Consider the following 17337-nt stretch of genomic DNA (forward strand, 5'->3'; position numbering starts at 1 on the left):
GCTGGCTCTTATAGATCCTTCTGACTCGGAATGTTCTGGAATCTCCTTGAGGCTGGGTCGCTGGAGTTAACCGGGTTGAAAGGGGGGTTTTCGGAAAGGAGGAATTTCATGGGGAGGAGGCCCATATCTTCAGGGTCTGGGGATGGTCTTATCAAGTCTTTATTCTCTGTGTCCACAGGGTGGGTCGGTCCTAGAATGCTTCTTCCATGAAACTTTGTTTCATTGCAAAGAGCCTTTCCCTATCTACCTGCCTACATCAACACCAGACATTGCTCAAGGGTTATTCCTTGGCTCCGCACGGAAGAATTACTCCTGGCAGTACTCAGGAGTACCTGGCATACCTGGGATAAAGCCGGGGTGGGTCATGTGCAAGGTAAATGCTCTACCCCTATATACTATCTATCGCTCCGACTCCTTCTAAATACCGAGACATAGCACTAAGGTTTGATTTGAGTTTGTCCCTGGTGAGGTTCTTTCATTTCAGGTAAATCTATTCTGTCCTTGCTTTGCTCCAGACCACATCCTCATCATCACCCTCATCCTCATCCTCATCTGAGGTACTGGGGATCCAAACCAGGACCTTATTACTAACCGGCAGGAACTACATTCCCAGCCCCCCCGAGGTAGTTTCTTTGGCGAAATGCCTTCTCAGGTTTCACTTGGGGTGAAAGCGGTTAAGATCTCAAATAAAATTCACATCAGCCTGCACACTCGAACATGCACATCAACCCAAAATTCAGCTAAAAATGCTACTCTTAAAAATGCCTCTTCTGGCTCTAAACTACTCCGCAGTCTTCAGGTACTCCGGGGACGAGTACGCCAACGGTCTGAATAGCACGATTTTCCAGGAATGAGTTTGAGCGTCTGGGCGATCGGCGCCTGTTGCCCTTCTTGCAGGCAGCAGACAAATCCGGCTGGCAGACGCACCGCAGAGGCCGCAAACTGGGGAGGGCATCCCTCTGAGCAAAGGGATGAAATGCCACCTGGGGGAGGGGACCACACCATGCGGTGACCCGCTCTTCCCAGCGCAGGGCTCAGCTGGGGCACCCAAGTCTAGTCCTCTCAGCTTTTCAGCCTCCCCGCACAGACGTGACACCCTCAGGCTGGAACGCGGACAGCTCAGCGCGGCGGGGTCCAGGAAGGGAGCCGGAACCTTCCACGAGAACCCCGCGAGGTAGGGCGGGGGGAAGAATATCAGTGCGACGCGACTCCGAGCGCTCACGTCCGACGCGGAAGCCGGAAGTAGGTCTCGGAGCTCGCGGCCTCCCCGGGCCGGAAGTGAGGCGGGCGGGGCGGCGTCTTTCCGGTCGCTCCTCGGCAGCCCTAGGGGGCGCCGGTGCGGGGCTGTGTTCGCGGAACGGTGCCGGCGGCCCGGAGACGGAGGCATGGGGGCGGGTGTAAGGCGCGGGCGAGCTCGGAAGGGACGGATATCGCTGTGACACTGCGGGGAGGCTCCGAGGGGACTCGTGTCGGTGTGGCACCGGGGCACGCAGGGGGATCCGGCAGCGGCGGGTGGCCATGGGGACGTGGGCGTCGCTGGAGGCGGTGTGGGAGATGCCGGCCGAGAAGCGCATCTTCGGGGCCGTGCTGCTCTTCTCCTGGACTGTGTATCTGTGGGAGACCTTCCTGGCACAGCGACAGGTGAGCCCCGACGGGACCCGCCGAGCCGGACCCCCGCCAGCCCGCGGCCGGCCGCGCCCTCCATCCCGACGCCGAGCGGCCGCCCCCGCCCCGGGTCCTGCGGGGCCCCCTCGCCGCGCCCGACGCCCGGGGGGTCGGGGGATTCGGGGGTTGGGGGTTGGGACTCGGGGGAGTCGGGGACGTTTCCGCAGCGTGGTGGTGGGACTCGTGCTCGGGAGGGCCTGGTGGTAGGGATGGGGGCACGGCTGCTCTCTGGGTTAGCCCCGGTGAGGACCCTTTTAGGGCCTGGGGTCCCTCTCGCCTCCTCGCGCGACTCCTCCTGAGCCTCCAGCTTTGGAAATCGCGAGCTTCCACGACGTTGTGTAATCATGCACCACCACGGGGTTAGGAAACCATTTTCTGAAAACGAAGGTTTCTCAGCCTGTGGACCTGAGCTCTGCTAGCTAACCTTAAAATTACCCACCAGCGTCCCGTGCCCGCCCCCCACCCCACCGAATAGTTTGGGTGTGTTTTTTTTTTTAAGCATCTTTACAATTCTTTTGTTTTAAAAAGTTAGAGCAGTAAAGGAGTCATTTGACAGATCCCAAGATCTGTTACTTGGAATAGCTACTAAATAAATAGTAAATAGTTACTAAATAGGAAATAGTTGCTAAATAGCTACTAAATAGGAAATAGTTACTAAATAGGAAATAGTTACTAAGTAGCTACTAAATAGGAAATAGTTGCTTTGGATCAGGGATCTGAACGTGGAAGTTAGGTTTAAGTTGAACTGTTTGCTCTAAAGCGGTCTGCGGTCTTGGTGGCCGGAGCGATCGCACAGCGGTTAGGGCTTTTGCCTTGCACGCGCAGACCCCGGTTCGATCCCCGCGTCCCCATATGGTCCTCCCAGCACTGCCAGGAATAATTTCTGAGTGCAGAGCCAGGAGTAACCCCTGAGCATCGCTGGATGTGACCCCCCAAAAGCCAAAATAAATAAATAAAGCGATCTCGCCGTTGGTTTGCTTCACCTCCACTTCATTCACACTAAATTGAGTCAACCATGGTACTTATCCTTTTCACACCTTTGTCTTTTCATTTGTGGTAGCTCATTTTCTTGAGAGTTAATCTTTTTTTCCTCTGCAAGTTTCTTCTCCCAGTTGACATTCTATATGTTGTCATTCTATACTGAAAATGTTGATTTTCTTTTTCCATCAATGACTGGGTTACAACTTGTTCTCTGACTTTAATCCATACAAATCAGTGCAGTGGTAAGCAGTATAGCACTTGATTGTCTGACATGGTTCTTTAGGTACCTTAGTGGAGTATCTTAAAGGTCTAGAGCAGATACTTAAACACATTTATAGGAGATGGGTTTTTGTTGTTTGACTTTTTGGATCACAAGCAGCGCTGCTCAAGGGTTACTCCTGGCTGTGTGCAGGCGGGAGCATATAGGATGCCCAAGATGGAACCCAGTTCAGCCACATGCAAAGCAAACCCCCTACCTGCTGTACTACTCCTCTGACCCAGAAGGTGGGGTGTTGATCTGTCTTTTAAAAAGAAAAGAAATGTTTATTTTGTTTTGGGGCCACACCCATTGATGCTCAGCGCTTATATACTCCTGGCTCTGGGGACCGAATGGGGTATCAAGGATGTAACCCAGATTTGCCTTGATCAAAGCAAGCTCCCTACCCATTGTACTCTCTCCCCAGCTCCTGATCTGTCTTTCTTTAATAATACGCCTTGCTACAGTAACTATCTTTGTATAATGTCTTTTTTTACTAACTTGCTTTAGTGTTATGCTTTTTATTGAGGGACTGGTTAGGTTTACAGCAACATAGAGAGACCATTTGCTGTAAAACTTGTAAAAGATGCTGTCTCCATTATTGTTTGATATCTGTTTACTGTATTATGCCTCACGGACTGAAGTGACCTTTTAGAATTTAATGTAATGGCAAAGCCTACCTTTCTTGAAGACCTGATATATTTACATCTGTCGCTCATTAAATTACCCTTGCTTTGGCTTCTGAACCAAATTTAATGACCACAACATCTATGACAGATAGAATATTTTCTTCCTTCTCCTTTTCATGATTTTTTTTTTTTTGGTAAGGTGTAGCTTATACCAGGAATTGCAATGTCCTTTGTGATATTCCAAGTTGCTTTACAAAGTAAAGTGTGTGAAGCACTGTAATTTCTGTGGGTTGGGGGTGAGGGAGTCTCCCAAGCAGTGCTGGGCAGTGAGGGATTGGTGGGGGTGGGGGGAGTGGGGTGAGGAGGAGAACTGGCCACATCCAGAGATAGTCCACTAAGCTGTGTCACTGCATGCACTTCAGCACTTTGAGGTCTCTCTGGACTCCGGATTTTTATTTTATTTTATTTTATTTTATTTTATTTTGGGACCCACACAGCTGTGCTCAGGCCTTACTCCTGACTGCTCAGGGATCACTCCTGGCAGGGCTTAGGAGACTAGATGGGATGCCAGAGATCAAACTTGGGTTGGCTGGTTGCAAGACAAGTGTCCTACCCTCTGCAGTATCTATCTGGCCCCGCTGGACCCCATACTTTGATTTTACCAAGTCAACCTACCTCAAATGATCTTGTTTTGTTTTTACCTTCCTGCATCAGTTATTCTAGTTGTCAGTGTAGCTGGCCACATGTAATATATGTTTATTATATAAAGCAAATCCAGTAGGCTTAAATGACAAGTGCTCTAAACCAGTGTTTCCCGAAGTGGGCTGTATCATCCTCTGAGGTAGGGGTGCTGGCACAATCCAGGAGAGGTGTAATAATCTCAGGAGAAATAGGGGGTCTGTTTTCTGTTTGCTTGTTTAAAGAAGGTAGAATTGCAAGTGGATGATGATTAAATTTTTTTTTTTAAAAAACGGGGACAGGAGGGGCTGGAGCAATAGCCCAGCAGGTAGGGTGTTTGCCTTGCACGCGGCCGACCCGGGTTCGATTCCCAGCATCCCATATGGTCCTCCGGGCACCACCAGGAGTAATTTCTGAATGCGTGAGCCAGGAGGAACCCCTGTGCATCGCTGTGTGTGACCAAAAAAAAAATTAAAAAATAAAGGGGACAAGAAGCCAAGTAAGATGGGAACTTCGCTGTATGCCGTGTAATGTTTGTGGTTTGGTAGGTGGTACAGTGGTAGAGCACCTGCCACACATATTTGAGGCACTGAGTTCAATTCTCAGCACTGCAAAAATGGCAAACCAAAAAAATGCTAGTCATGCAGTATTTGATCATACATGACAATAGTAATAATGAGTTGTTTTGTTTCATGAAAGTATTTTCTTCCAAATATTTCAGAGGAGGATATATAAAACTACAACTCATGTGCCCCTGGAATTAGAACAGATCATGGACTCAGAAACATTTGAGAAATCTCGACTGTACCAGCTGGATAAAAGTACTTTCAGCTTCTGGTCTGGATTCTATTCAGAGATTGAAGGCACTGTAAGTAATTTACTTCTTGGGGAAACAGTGTATCAGGTCATGTAATGAAATGCCATGTTTGTTTCCGGTTGTGTCTGTGTCTGTGTCTGTGTCTGTGTGTGCCAAACCCAGCCATGTTCAGAGCACTGTGAGTAATTTACTTCTTTGGGAAACAGTGTATCAGGTCATGTAATAATATATCATGTTTGTTTTCTCTGTGTGTGTGGGATGGGGGATGGGGGCAGAGGGTCTATATTTTACCCAGCAGTGCTCAGCGCTTATTTCTGGCTTCTTGCCTCTCTCTTCACTCTTGGCTTATCTTATTGCAGCCAAAGGTATTCTGAAAGCACAATTTTGGTCATGTTATCCACATAGAACTTTCCGTTGACTCTCGGCTTCCTTTAGGGTAAAGTTCACAGTTCCATTGACAATGTTTATGAGGTTCTTTTTTTCGGGGGGTTGAAGCCATCGAAATTAAACAGTAGAGTTAATTACTTGTCTTCTGGTTTTTTGAAACAGTAGGTCAGGCAATGTTTGCCAGTGGGCCATCGAGGTAGTACTGGGGTTAAGGTCATTGCCTTAACACTGCCAACCCAGATTCTATCCCTGGCACCACATACCATCTCCTGAGTCATGCCAGGAGTGATCCCTGACCACACTGCCAGGAATAAGCCCTGAACACAGCTAGGTTTAACCCCAAAACAAGTATCTGTCACAATGTCCATCAGAGTGACTCACCTTAAAAACTCCAGCACCAGGAGTCATCTGAAGGGCATTCCTGGCAAAAGTGACTGATACTGCTGTTCTCGTCCACCCCCTAACGTATCAGAACAGCCAGTTTAACCTTCTGTCTCCTATGCTGATTCTTCTTGAGATTAGTCTAAGACTCTTCCATTCCTTAGTGTCTGTGAGATTCCTTTTGACTGACCATTGCTTACTTGAGTTTCATCTTTTTTGTTTCTCTCCCCAAATCCTTTCCTGTTTTCATTTGCCCAACTCAAACTCAGCGTGGTTTCTTAATAACTCTGGGTCTTTTCATCTGCTGCTCTCTTTGTCTGGGGTATCCCTACCCCTGCAACCTTCATCATCTCCCCTCGCTCTCTGGAAACTGACTGTTCCCAACTTCGGCATTTGGATCCAAACGAGACATCTAAGAAGCCAGGCTTCTTCAGCCCCTCATGTCTGGATAAGATAGCACCCTACCTACCCTATTATTCTTTTTCACTTTTTCCTTTGTTGGTTTTGGGCTACCCCTGGCTGTGCTCAGGGCTTACTCCGGAGATCTCAGGGAGCCGTATTTGGTGCTGCAGATTGAATCTGGGTCAGTAAGGCAAGTGCCTTACTCTCTGTACTATCTATCCAGCTTCATTATTTTTCTCAGAGCATTTATCACAGTGCATTGAATTTGCCTGCTTAGTTGACAGACTGATAGTTCCTAACAGAAAGGGTAATTTAAGATCTTGTTTGTCATATTATACTAGTGCCTGCCATAGAATAAGCACATAAATTGTATTTACTGGGTATAGCAGTGACATTCTTTTTATGTGGCAAAGCCAGACTGTCTTACCCTCATGCTAAAAGAGAAACTACTTAGTACAGAACATGTTCCGCTATACTTTTGTTATGATCTTCACATCCTTGTCCCCTTTAGCCTTTTTAGGTATTTTTACTCTGTTTGCTCTATAAAATGTCAATACTACTAAAAACTGCCTATCAGTTTCAGTACGATATGCATGTGTGTTTGTGCTTTATACATAAAAAGAGATTTTTGCCACCCAAGAATTATTGTTTTTGGTGAACTTGTAGAGAGGACTGTTAAGCGGACTCTGAATTCATATGGCTAGAATTAGAATTGTAGCTCTACGTTATTCGGTCTGTAGCCTCAAACCAGCCACTTGGTCTTCCGGATCTTAGTTCTTCTTTCTTTTTGGTTTTGGGTCACACCCACCAATGCTCATGGATTCCTTCTGGCTTAGCACTCAGGAATCACTCTGGTGATTCCTCAGGGAACCATATGGGATGCCAGGGATCGAACCCAGGTCATCTATGTGCAAGGCAAGTGCCCTACCCACTCCAGGCTTGTTTGTTCATTACGTTCTAACTGAGCGAATACAAACCAAACCGTGTGTGGAAGGTGCAGGTGTGTGGTTCAGGCAGAGCGCAGGGTCTCGGGAGAGAAGGTGTCTGCCTCCCTGAGGGGCTTTGTGATGTCTCAGCTGTCAGCAGAGAGCCTGCCTCAGGGAAGGAATGCATGGGACCAGAGTAGGGGAAGACAGGAAGGTTCAAATTCTTCCAGTTCCCCTTTGTTTCTGAGTCAGTAGTTTACTTCCATGTCTCATTTTCCCCACTTCAATAATGAGAAATAATAGCAAATCATGTTTTATATTTTTTTGTGAAGACTAAGGTAATGGGCACTTAGAGCAGTGTTTTAATGCATAGCTGCTTCTTAGTCATTGAATTTTTTAAAAATCAATTTTAGTCACCATGATTTATCGTATTGTTAACGATAGGGTTTCTCGTATGCAACTTCCCAACATCCGAACACCAGAGTATCCATTTCCTCATTATCTCAGTGTCTCCCCATCACCTCTCTTCCCCATCTCATCACCCGGCTATGGTAAACTTGGTTCTGTAGTCCAGATCTCAAATTTTGTTGCTTTTGGCTTTTTGTTATTCTTTTGCTATATTTCATTATATCCCACATATAAGGTTTTTTTTTTTTTTTTTGGTGGGGGGACGGTGGGGGAACTCCTGACCCTGCGCTCAGGGATCACTCCTGGTGGATCTCCTTTGAACACAAATATAACTTGCTTGTCTCTGTTTCTTTTTGTTTATTTGGTTGGTTTGGAAGCTCTACCCCGCTATGCCCAGGAGTTAATCCTGGCTATGCACCAGGAATCATTCCTGCTGGTGCTTGGAGAACCACAGGATGCCAGGAATCAAACGTGGGTTGACTGCATGCAGGGCAAGCATCTTACCCACTGTATTATTGCTCCAGCCCCCCACATATAAGAGATATCATTCTGCATCTGTCTCTCTCCTTCTGACTGACTTTACTCAGCATGAGGCACTCCAGTTCCATCCAATTATCTGCAATTTGCATGCTTTCATCTGCATCTTTCCTATTTTCTTATAGTACTCTGTTGTACTTCTATGCCATAGTTTCTTTATCCTTCACTGGATTTCTTTAAGCAAGTTACATTTTTTTTTTTGGCTTTTTGTGTCACACCCGGCATTGCACAGGGGTTACTCCTGGTTCATGCACTCAGGAATTACGGAATTGCTTCTGGCAGTGCTTGGGGGACCATATGGGATGCTGGGAATTGAACCTGGGTCAGCCCTACCTGCTGTGCTGTCACTCCAGCCCCTACGCAAGTTACTTTAACCTCTCCAAGTTTTAGTTGCCTCATCTCTAGTATTTCCTGCCTTGTCTGTTTCAAGTTTAGTGAAATAAGCATATGTAAAAGTACTGAAATTGTTTATTGTTCTTATTCCCCAAAATGTCTTAAGCCAGGTTTGCTGCAGCATCTTCTAACTTCATTCAGATACAATTAAAATTCATTTTAAAGTTACTATTGATAATTGAAAGTTAGACTTTAAACAATACATGTTTCAGTTTTTTCAATAAAAGTGCCATAACTCGTGCTCGCTTCGACAGCACCTATACTAAAATTGGAATGATACAGAGAAGATTAGCATGGCCCCTGTGCAAGGATGACACGCAAATTTGTGAAGTGTTCCATATTTGTTTTTAAGTCTACAATTGTAACTCATGGTGTCTCACTAATAAAAATTTTAAAAAAAGGAACTTAAAGAGCATCATGAATAAACATTCACAAATCACAAATCATCCTGTTATTCGTCGATTGCCTCGAGCAGGCCCCAGTAACGTCTCTTTCATCCTAGCCCTGAGATTATATTCAAGGCTCTTTAGGAGAATGAGACCCATCATTGTTACTGGTATTTGGCATATTGGGTACGCCACGGGGAGTTTGCCAGACTCTGCCCTGTGGGCAGGCTACATTCGGAAGCCTGCCAGTTTGTCCAAAGTAGGAATGAGATAATAAGATGTCGCGCGGGAGCTGGTTTTTTTATAGTCTCTGAGTCTTGGCCGCTGATGGGATTACACGGCGCCAGGGGGCCAGTTGGTGGGGGTGACCCCCGCCTACTGGAATTTGGAGGATCTGGGTGGAGGATGCTCGGCCCTGATCCGAATAGGCTTGGAGGTCTCGGCCCTGGAACCCGCGTGGCTTTGTCCCTCTGCCAGTACCTTCATGTGTGCGGAGAGTGGTCTCAGCATGGTGGTAGCTGGTCCTGGAGGTCTGCCGGAGCCCTGGTCGGGGCGGGGAGGAAAGCTCAACCTGCTTCCTTCCAAGGGGCCCGGCGAGGACAGCCAGGCGCGGGGGCAGGAGACTGCACTGTTCTCTTCCGGGAGCTGGTTTTTATATTCTCTGATAAACATTGATTCATAAATAAATAAATAAATAAGTTCCATAACTCCTGGATTCTGCATTATTTTAATATTAGTATTGGGACTAGAATGAAAAAATATATATCATTCTGTGCCGGTAGTTCAACAAATAGATATGCAGTGGGGCCAAAGCATATCTTTTGGGAAGTAGATTTTACATTCAATATTGAGTTGAGTCTTATAAAATGGAGTTAGCTAGATAGAAAATTAAGAGAGCCATACTTTTAAAAAGTAAGTTAAAACAGTGATTTTCAATCTTGATTTTGTTTTTTGTGTGGGGGCTACACTCATTGTGCTCAGGAATATTCCTAGTTCTATACTCAGGGATCACTCCTGGCAGGACTCGGGACCGAATGGGGTACCAGAGATCAACCCAGGTTAGATGTGTGCACGGCAAACATTGTACTCACTATACTATCTCTCCAGCCCAATTTTCAGATTTGAATGTGTATTAAATTTTGGACAAATTGCTTGACCTTCTGAACATCATTCCTGATTTTAAAAAACCATTATCTGGGGTTTTTTGGGGGGAGAAGAATGAAAGGGAGCGAAGACCCTCACCCAGCAGTGCTCAGCTCTTATTCCTGGCCCTGCACTCAGCGACCACTTCTGATACTTGGGACCATATGGGGTGTCAGAGATTGAACCCCAGTTGTCCACATGCAGGGCAAGTGCCCTGCCTGATGTATTATCTCTTCCCTGATCTTCTTTGTTTGTTTGCTTGTTTTGCTTTTAGCAAAAGATACTTATTTTTTTTTGTAGGGGCCTGACCAGCAGTGTTTGGGAATCAGGTCCTTCCTGTAGTGACCAACCCAGCAGTGCAGTCCTTATATTTCAGTGCTGTGACAGGGCATCAAACTGCTGCACATGCCCAGTGGTGCAGGGGGCCACCAGGGCTATACCCAGCTGTGCCGAGGGTGGTCATAGTGTTTTCTTTTTAACAACTGCATGGGAGTTTAATAATTGACAATTATTCCATATAAAATGCACAGATAAAAACTTTTTTTTTCTTGTTCTTTTGTTTGTTTGGGAACCAGGGATCAAACTCAAAGCCTCGTGCTTTCAAGGTGTGTGCTGTACTGCAGAGTCGTATTTCCAGTCCTCTCTTTTCTCTAACAGTAATTATTTTGTTCTTTCTTTCTTTGTAACATGATCTCTCAATGAGAGTTTCTGCTACTGCTCAGATCTGATCTAAGTATGCTTTGTTTTATAGCTTATTCTTTTATTTGGAGGAATTCCTTATCTCTGGAGACTTTCAGGACGGTTCTGTGGCTATGCTGGCTTTGGATCAGACTATGAGGTATGTAATTCATTAGCATATATTTTTCAGATTCTTTTTCTTTCCCTGACAAACATTATATAGAAAGTTCATTTTTGTTTTCTGCAATCATTTGGCTTGTTAGTCTGCACAGGCCTCATTTCACCTATGCCATGTTAGGATAATGCTAATTGCTTTAATAAGACCCAAAATTATTTTTGGAACTTCCTAAGAAGTGCTTAAGGGGCCCTCCCAGCTACATTTAGTCTGTTTCCTCCTTCCTGGTTGTTTAAAATTTCTTCTATCTCTAATTGCCTTGATTTTTTTTTTTAATTTGGGGGGCAGGTTTGGGCCACTCGTCAAGGTGCTCAGGATTTGCTCCTGGTTTTGTGCTCAGGGATCACTCCTGGCCTTTGGAGGACCAAATCCTGTGCCAGGATTAAACCAGGGTCAGTTGCATGCAAGAAAATATACTAGGTCGCTGGCCCTGTCTTCAGTTTTAATTAGCTCATCTCGTATTCCTTTTCTTTATATTCTTCTAAAGAAGCTAGTTTTTTTACCATCTCTTTTTCCTGTGAGATCTTTTTATCTTCCCAGGTTCTTGATGCTGGCCTATCATGTTATAAGGCAGTTGATATAGTAACCTCTCTGTTGTTTCAAAAATTATTTAGGTTGATTTCATATAAACATCATGCCTGCCTCCTTAGTGACTTCTCATCTTATACGTTGCTTTTTCTTAGAGCGACCTTTCCTAACCAGTTCATCTAAAATAGTATTCTTTCATCCACTAGTGTCCTAGTGAAGCTGGAAGTGAATGTTAGTAAAACACTGAACACTGTAACTTACATAGCACACATTTTTACCTTATACAGGCTTCCTCCAATTACCTTCCTTTTTAATTTGTTTACTTTTTTATCTCCTGACAAGAACTTTTAAACTTTTTTTTTGGTGGTCTAGAACAAACCAGGGTCTCATGCAAATCACATTTTCAACCCACCGCAAGAATGTTTTAAGTTCTTACCCAAGGAACAAAGCTCCTTGGGCATTTTCTTTATTGTTGTGTTACTAGTGCTTAGAACTGCCAACACCAAGCAGGTACAATTTACAGAATGAACATAATTCTGTTCTTTCTGTTTCCTTAGCTTAATGGTATACATATTTCATATAATATTGAGACAATTTTTACAGTTAGCAGTACTAGCAACAATTTTATGATTCTCTTCCTTCCAGTTTGATGATTTTGTTGATTCATTGTTTGTTTATTTATTTTTTGTGTAGGAGTACTGCTATTTATTCAGCCACTGATTAGGCTGATTGAATTTTGCATGAACTCCACCTTACTTTTTTTCCCATTTTTTATAATTTTATTTATTGAATCACCGTGAGAACAGTTACAAAGCTTTCAGGTTTAAGTCTCGGTCATACAATGAAACACCCGAACCTTCACCAGTGCCCATTCTCCACCACCAAAAACCCCAGTGTACCCATCCCACACCCTCCCCCTACCTGTGGGGCAGATGATTTCCAAATCACTCTCTCTGATCACATTCGACATTTCGACACCACACCCACCATTATTATTTAGGATTTTACCCCAACACTCAGATCTGCTGAAAAGGCAACAGTAGACAATTTGTTTTCTATCCCTGGTCATGAATAATATATGATGTCGTGCGGTTGCAGTAGTGGCTGCGCAATTTTGAAATTCCGAAATTTTAACAATTAAATTTGGAGAGGTTTCCTGCCAAAACCTGCTAGGTTCCGAGATCTGTTCCTGAATCTCTGGGATCATGGCCATTAAGCAGCTTGATCAGGAGCCAGAGAGGCTGTTCGTGGGTGGCGACTCACGGTCTTGTTGGGGTGGGGAGGAAAGGGCCGGCTCCATCCCCATTCCATGAGGCCCTGTGTGTCTTATCACTGCAGGCCCAAACCAATCGTCTCTGGCGGATGGTGGCCACCGAGCCGCCAAGGAGGAGCAGGCCAAGGCATAAAACCTATTCCCACCTGGGGTGGCCCAGAGCCGGTAACCTACTGCGTGGCCCACATGCATTTCTGCCAAAAGCCGTTGGTTTCAAGATTTGTTTTTGACACTCTGGGATCATGGCTGTTAAGTAGCTTGATCAGGAGCCAGAGAGGCCGTTTGTGGGCAGTGTCTTGTTGGGACAGGGAGGAAAGGGCCGGCTCCACCCCCATCCCATGAGGCCCCGCGTGTCTCGTCACTGCGGGCCCAAACCTCACTGTCCAATGGCCTCTGGAAGATGGTAGCCACCAGGTCGCCAAGGGGGAGCAGGCGGAGGGGCAGCACCCTTTCCCCCCTGGGGTGGCCCAGCGACAGTAACCTACTGTGCGGTCCAGACGCATTTCTGCCAAAAGCCGCTGGGTTTCAAGATTTGTTTCTGAGTCCCTGGGATCATGGCCGTTAAACAGCTTGATCAGGAACCAGAGAGGCTGTTTGTGGGTGGCGACTCGGGGTCTCGTTGGCACTGGGAGGAAAGGGCCGGCTCCACCCCCATCCTGTGAGGCCCCACATGTCTCATCACTGCAGGCCCCAACCTGACTATCCAGTGGCCTCTGGAGGATGACAGCCACAAGGCTGCCAGGGGGAACAGGCCAAGGCACAAAACCTATTCCCACCTGGGGTGGCCCAGCACCGGTAACCTACTGCAGGGACTGAACTCATTTCTGCCTAAAGCTGTTGGGTTTCGAGATTTGTTTCTGAGTCTCTGGGATCATGGCCATTAAGAAGTTCAATCAGGAACAAGAGAGGCCATGCCTCCAATTATATAGCTGAGCCAGAGGTGGTTTGTGTGGGTGTGTCTCCCACATACCTAACTTTTGGCCGTTTACTTTCTTGGTAGACTTTGCCCCAATGTTTTGGGGTCTGGCCAAAGGCACAGCAGCAATATTGGGGTATCTAGAAATCTGAAGGTGTCATCCGGCTGCTGATACACTTGCCTCACAGGTACAGATTGACCTGCTGGCGGCACATACCCCCTCATTATTTATTTTTGAGTAGCAGTATGCAGAGGTTTTGTACTTCTTGTGATGCTTGCATGCTTTACTGCCCTGGGAATAAGGGGCAGAGATTAAAGTAGTTATGCTGGGGGTGTTGGATAGCTTAATGGGCTATACCCTTACTGGAGCCCTTGGCATGTAAATTCAAACATACAGTCCCTTAAGCCATTGGGTGTGACTCCCATGCACTTCCAGGAGTGACCCAAAACTAAAAAAAAAAAAAAAAGAGTTTATTTTTGCCGGCCTGTCAGGGATTCTACTACTCGGTGATACAGAACAGTGCTAGAGATGAAAATTTGGGTTTGAGACCTCTTGCATGCAGGGCAGGTGCTCTGCATTGAGCCACATCTCGAGGCTGCTTTGTTTTATTTACTTATTTTTCATTTTCCCTCCTTCCCTTCCCTTTGTTGTCTCTGCAGTGACTAGGGATCAGACACATTGGGTTGTGGCGCTCACACACTTTTAGTTGCAGAGCACACTGAAGGTTAGACTCAGAATTTTATTTTTTTTAATAAAAAAAAAATCTCCCCTTTTTAAAAAAATAGTGGTGTTGGGGCACATTTATTGTTGATGCTTGACCCAGTGACATAATCCTACTTTGCCCAGCTGCAGCTGTGGTAGGGCCTGCCGTTCCACATGTGGCAGGGGTCACACTAAGGGCCTCCTGCATGCCAGGCATGCACTCTAGCCATGCCTCCAGCCTCTCTCCCTAATCCCTTAGAGAGAACTCTTTACAGAAGGACTTCTTTAGAATAGGGCTTTAAAAACCTTGCCACTGGCAACCCCTTACCCCTTTCCACCCAGGAAATTTTTATGTGACCATGGGTATATGAGTATTCAGATCAAACACTTAACTGATAATAAATCATAAGGAAATTTATTTTAAAACAAATATTCGAAACCGGTGTGTAAAACTAGGTTTTAGCCCTAAAACAGCTCCTTAGCACAGTTGTTGTCCCAGACTGGTCTGTTAGTTATGAAATGCTTCGTGTTCCTTTGCAAATGGCATGGAATTCCTCCTTTTTGTTTTTGTTTTTTTGGGGCCATCCTGGGCAATACTCAGGGTTTACTTCTGGCTCTGTGCTCAGAAATCACTCCTGGCAGGCTTGGTGGACCATATGTGGTTCCAGGGATACAACCATGGTCAGCTGTGTACAAGGCAAGCGCCTACCCACTGTACTGTCTCTCTGGCCCCTCTCCTCCTTCATCCCTCCTGTTCCACTTTTCTCTTCAGACTACCATCAGCCTTGCAAGCAGGCCTTGAATTCACCAGTTTCTCTGGCTTTCATTCTTTCGTTCTTTTAACCGTTTGTCGCTAGATGGCTTCATATAGTGCCTGTGTAATTAAAGAGGAATTGTCTTAAAGTAAACTGTGTGATATAGAATTCAGATATGGTACTATCCTTCGAATCAGATATATTTATTTTGATACAGTAAGTGTTCAGCAAATACTGATTTTGTTCACTAGTGATGTATTGTATTGTAATATGAAAACCACCGTTTTCCCCTTGTGTTTAGATCACTCAGTCCTTGATGTTTCTGTTGTTGGCTACACTTTTCAGTGCACTGACTGGTTTGCCATGGAGTCTTTATAATACCTTTGTGATAGAAGAAAAACATGGTTTCAATCAGCAGGTAAGTAGACACTGCAAATGTTCACTTAAATGTGAAGACCTTTTGTGTTTGCTGATTCTAATTGAAACATAATTTGCTGTTTTAGAGCATGAATTAATTGAGAAAAAAGCAGCTGCAGATATGGTAAAGATCATAAAGCCTTAGTCATAAACTCTATTAGCAATAATGTCTAGTGTTCTTCAGCTATTAACACTTAACTAAGTTTAAAATATAAATTCCAAGATATTTACCTATTTTCTCAGGTTTCCTAGTGTCATAGAAAAATAGTCACACCACCTATTGATTCTTTAAAATTTATCCTTTTTATTTAATTTCATTTATATTTTATTTTTTAAATTTAAATGTCCATTGAATTCAGTTATTTGCTATTTTAAAAGCATTTTCTCAGTTTTTTTTTTCTGTTAATGTCTTTTATTTCCAGACATTGGGATTCTTCATGAAAGATGCAGTCAAGAAATTTGTTGTAACCCAGTGCATTTTGTTGCCTGTGTCGTCACTTTTACTGTACATTATTAAAATTGGAGGTGACTATTTTTTTATTTATGCCTGGCTGTTCACATTAGTAGTTTCTCTGGTGAGTAAAACCTGCCTTTCTTTCATTTGTAAATGTACCTTAAGAAGACACCTAGGATTTCTTAATAGATATTCTTCATTGGCAAATGAACAATTCTTACCATACAGATGAAATATAAATGTTTGTGTAAATTCTTGATTTCTTTTGAGTATAGAAATAGGAGAGTTAACCATAGACTATCTTTTCCTAATGCTGTATCTTTTAGGTATTAGAAACTAGTTATTAGTTTCTTGTTATTCTGTGGCCATTGCCAGCAGTGCTCAGAGGTTCCTCCTGATGAGATATCCAAGGGCCTTGTGATGCCAGGGAATGGGCACCAGCCTTTGAGCCATCTCCATGACCCATTATTAGTTACCTTTAATGAACCAGTGGTCCGGCATTTTGGGACTGTGTTTGTGAGTTGCCATCAGGATAAATGGTTTAACTTGAATAATTTTTGTTGCTGTTGCACTTTGTGCTGGTGCTCAGAGGCCACCAGGGCCAGATCCAGCAGTGCTGTGGTGCTAGGGATCAAACCGAGGGCTTAACACATGCAAGGCATATGATCTACTGTTGGAGCCACATCCCTGACCCCCCCTCGGTGTGATAATGTCACAGACATTTGATGGAATACCAGTGCCTGAAAAACCATTGTTGCTCCAAAGAAGGATAAAAAGAAAGCCTAACATAGCTGGTTTCTTTTGCCTCCCTCCAGCCTTCGCTTTCTCCTCCCTTCCCTGCTCCTGGTTCTTTCCCCTTTCTCTTCCCAGTACTTCCCTTCTCTCTTCTTTGTCTCCTTCTTTTCTTCTCACACCTCCCTCCCTTTCCCTTAAAACACATTTTCTTTTCCTTTTTCTTTTTGGTACTGTTGCATTTTATTTATTTATTTATTTGTTTATTTATTTATTGCTAAGGGCAAGTGACATTTTATTATATTTTTAACTTTTTAATTGAATCACTGTGAGATATACCCTTACAAAGCTGTACATGATTGAATTTCAGTCATACAGTATTCCAACACCCATCCCTCCACCAGTGTAAGTTTCCCAGTTTCTCTCTCTCTCTCTCTCTCTCTCTCTCTCTCTCTCTCTCTCTCTCTCTCTCTCTCACCCTTCCCCTCCTTTTGGACATTGAAAACATTTTCTTTTCCTTTTTTTTTTTTTAATTCTAAACTCCTACAAACACACACAAAGGATAATCAAAATTTTCTATTTGCAACCCCCAGAAAATATCACTTGTCAACTCTTTCATCTCCATAGATGAGTTTTTCTCCATCTACTCACTTTCCACGTGATTTCCATTGATGATATCAAGATTGAAGATGGCTGTAAATTGGATTGAAACATACA

General features: G+C 44.6%; 1 protein-coding gene and 1 non-coding gene across 2 annotated transcripts in view; both read left to right on the forward strand.

The window, feature by feature from the left end:
- Positions 1–1311: 1311 nt before the first annotated feature.
- The window catches only part of ZMPSTE24 (zinc metallopeptidase STE24), a 33112-nt gene continuing 17086 nt past the window's right edge, over positions 1312–17337 (forward strand). Inside the window, exons 1-5 of the mRNA XM_056123364.1 lie at positions 1312–1641; positions 4931–5077; positions 10741–10827; positions 15319–15435; positions 15857–16009. Of these exons, the coding sequence (XP_055979339.1) occupies positions 1519–1641; positions 4931–5077; positions 10741–10827; positions 15319–15435; positions 15857–16009 (627 nt within the window). The 5' untranslated portion in view covers positions 1312–1518. The remainder of the gene's footprint in view (positions 1642–4930; positions 5078–10740; positions 10828–15318; positions 15436–15856; positions 16010–17337) is intronic.
- LOC130032287 (U6 spliceosomal RNA) lies at positions 8699–8805 on the forward strand. Its single transcript, XR_008793823.1, has one exon. It is a non-coding gene; the product is annotated as a U6 spliceosomal RNA (small nuclear RNA).

This window comes from Sorex fumeus, unplaced genomic scaffold (assembly GCF_029834395.1).
Source record: "Sorex fumeus unplaced genomic scaffold, SorFum_2.1 ptg000047l, whole genome shotgun sequence".
NCBI classification, from domain to species: Eukaryota; Metazoa; Chordata; class Mammalia; order Eulipotyphla; family Soricidae; genus Sorex; species Sorex fumeus.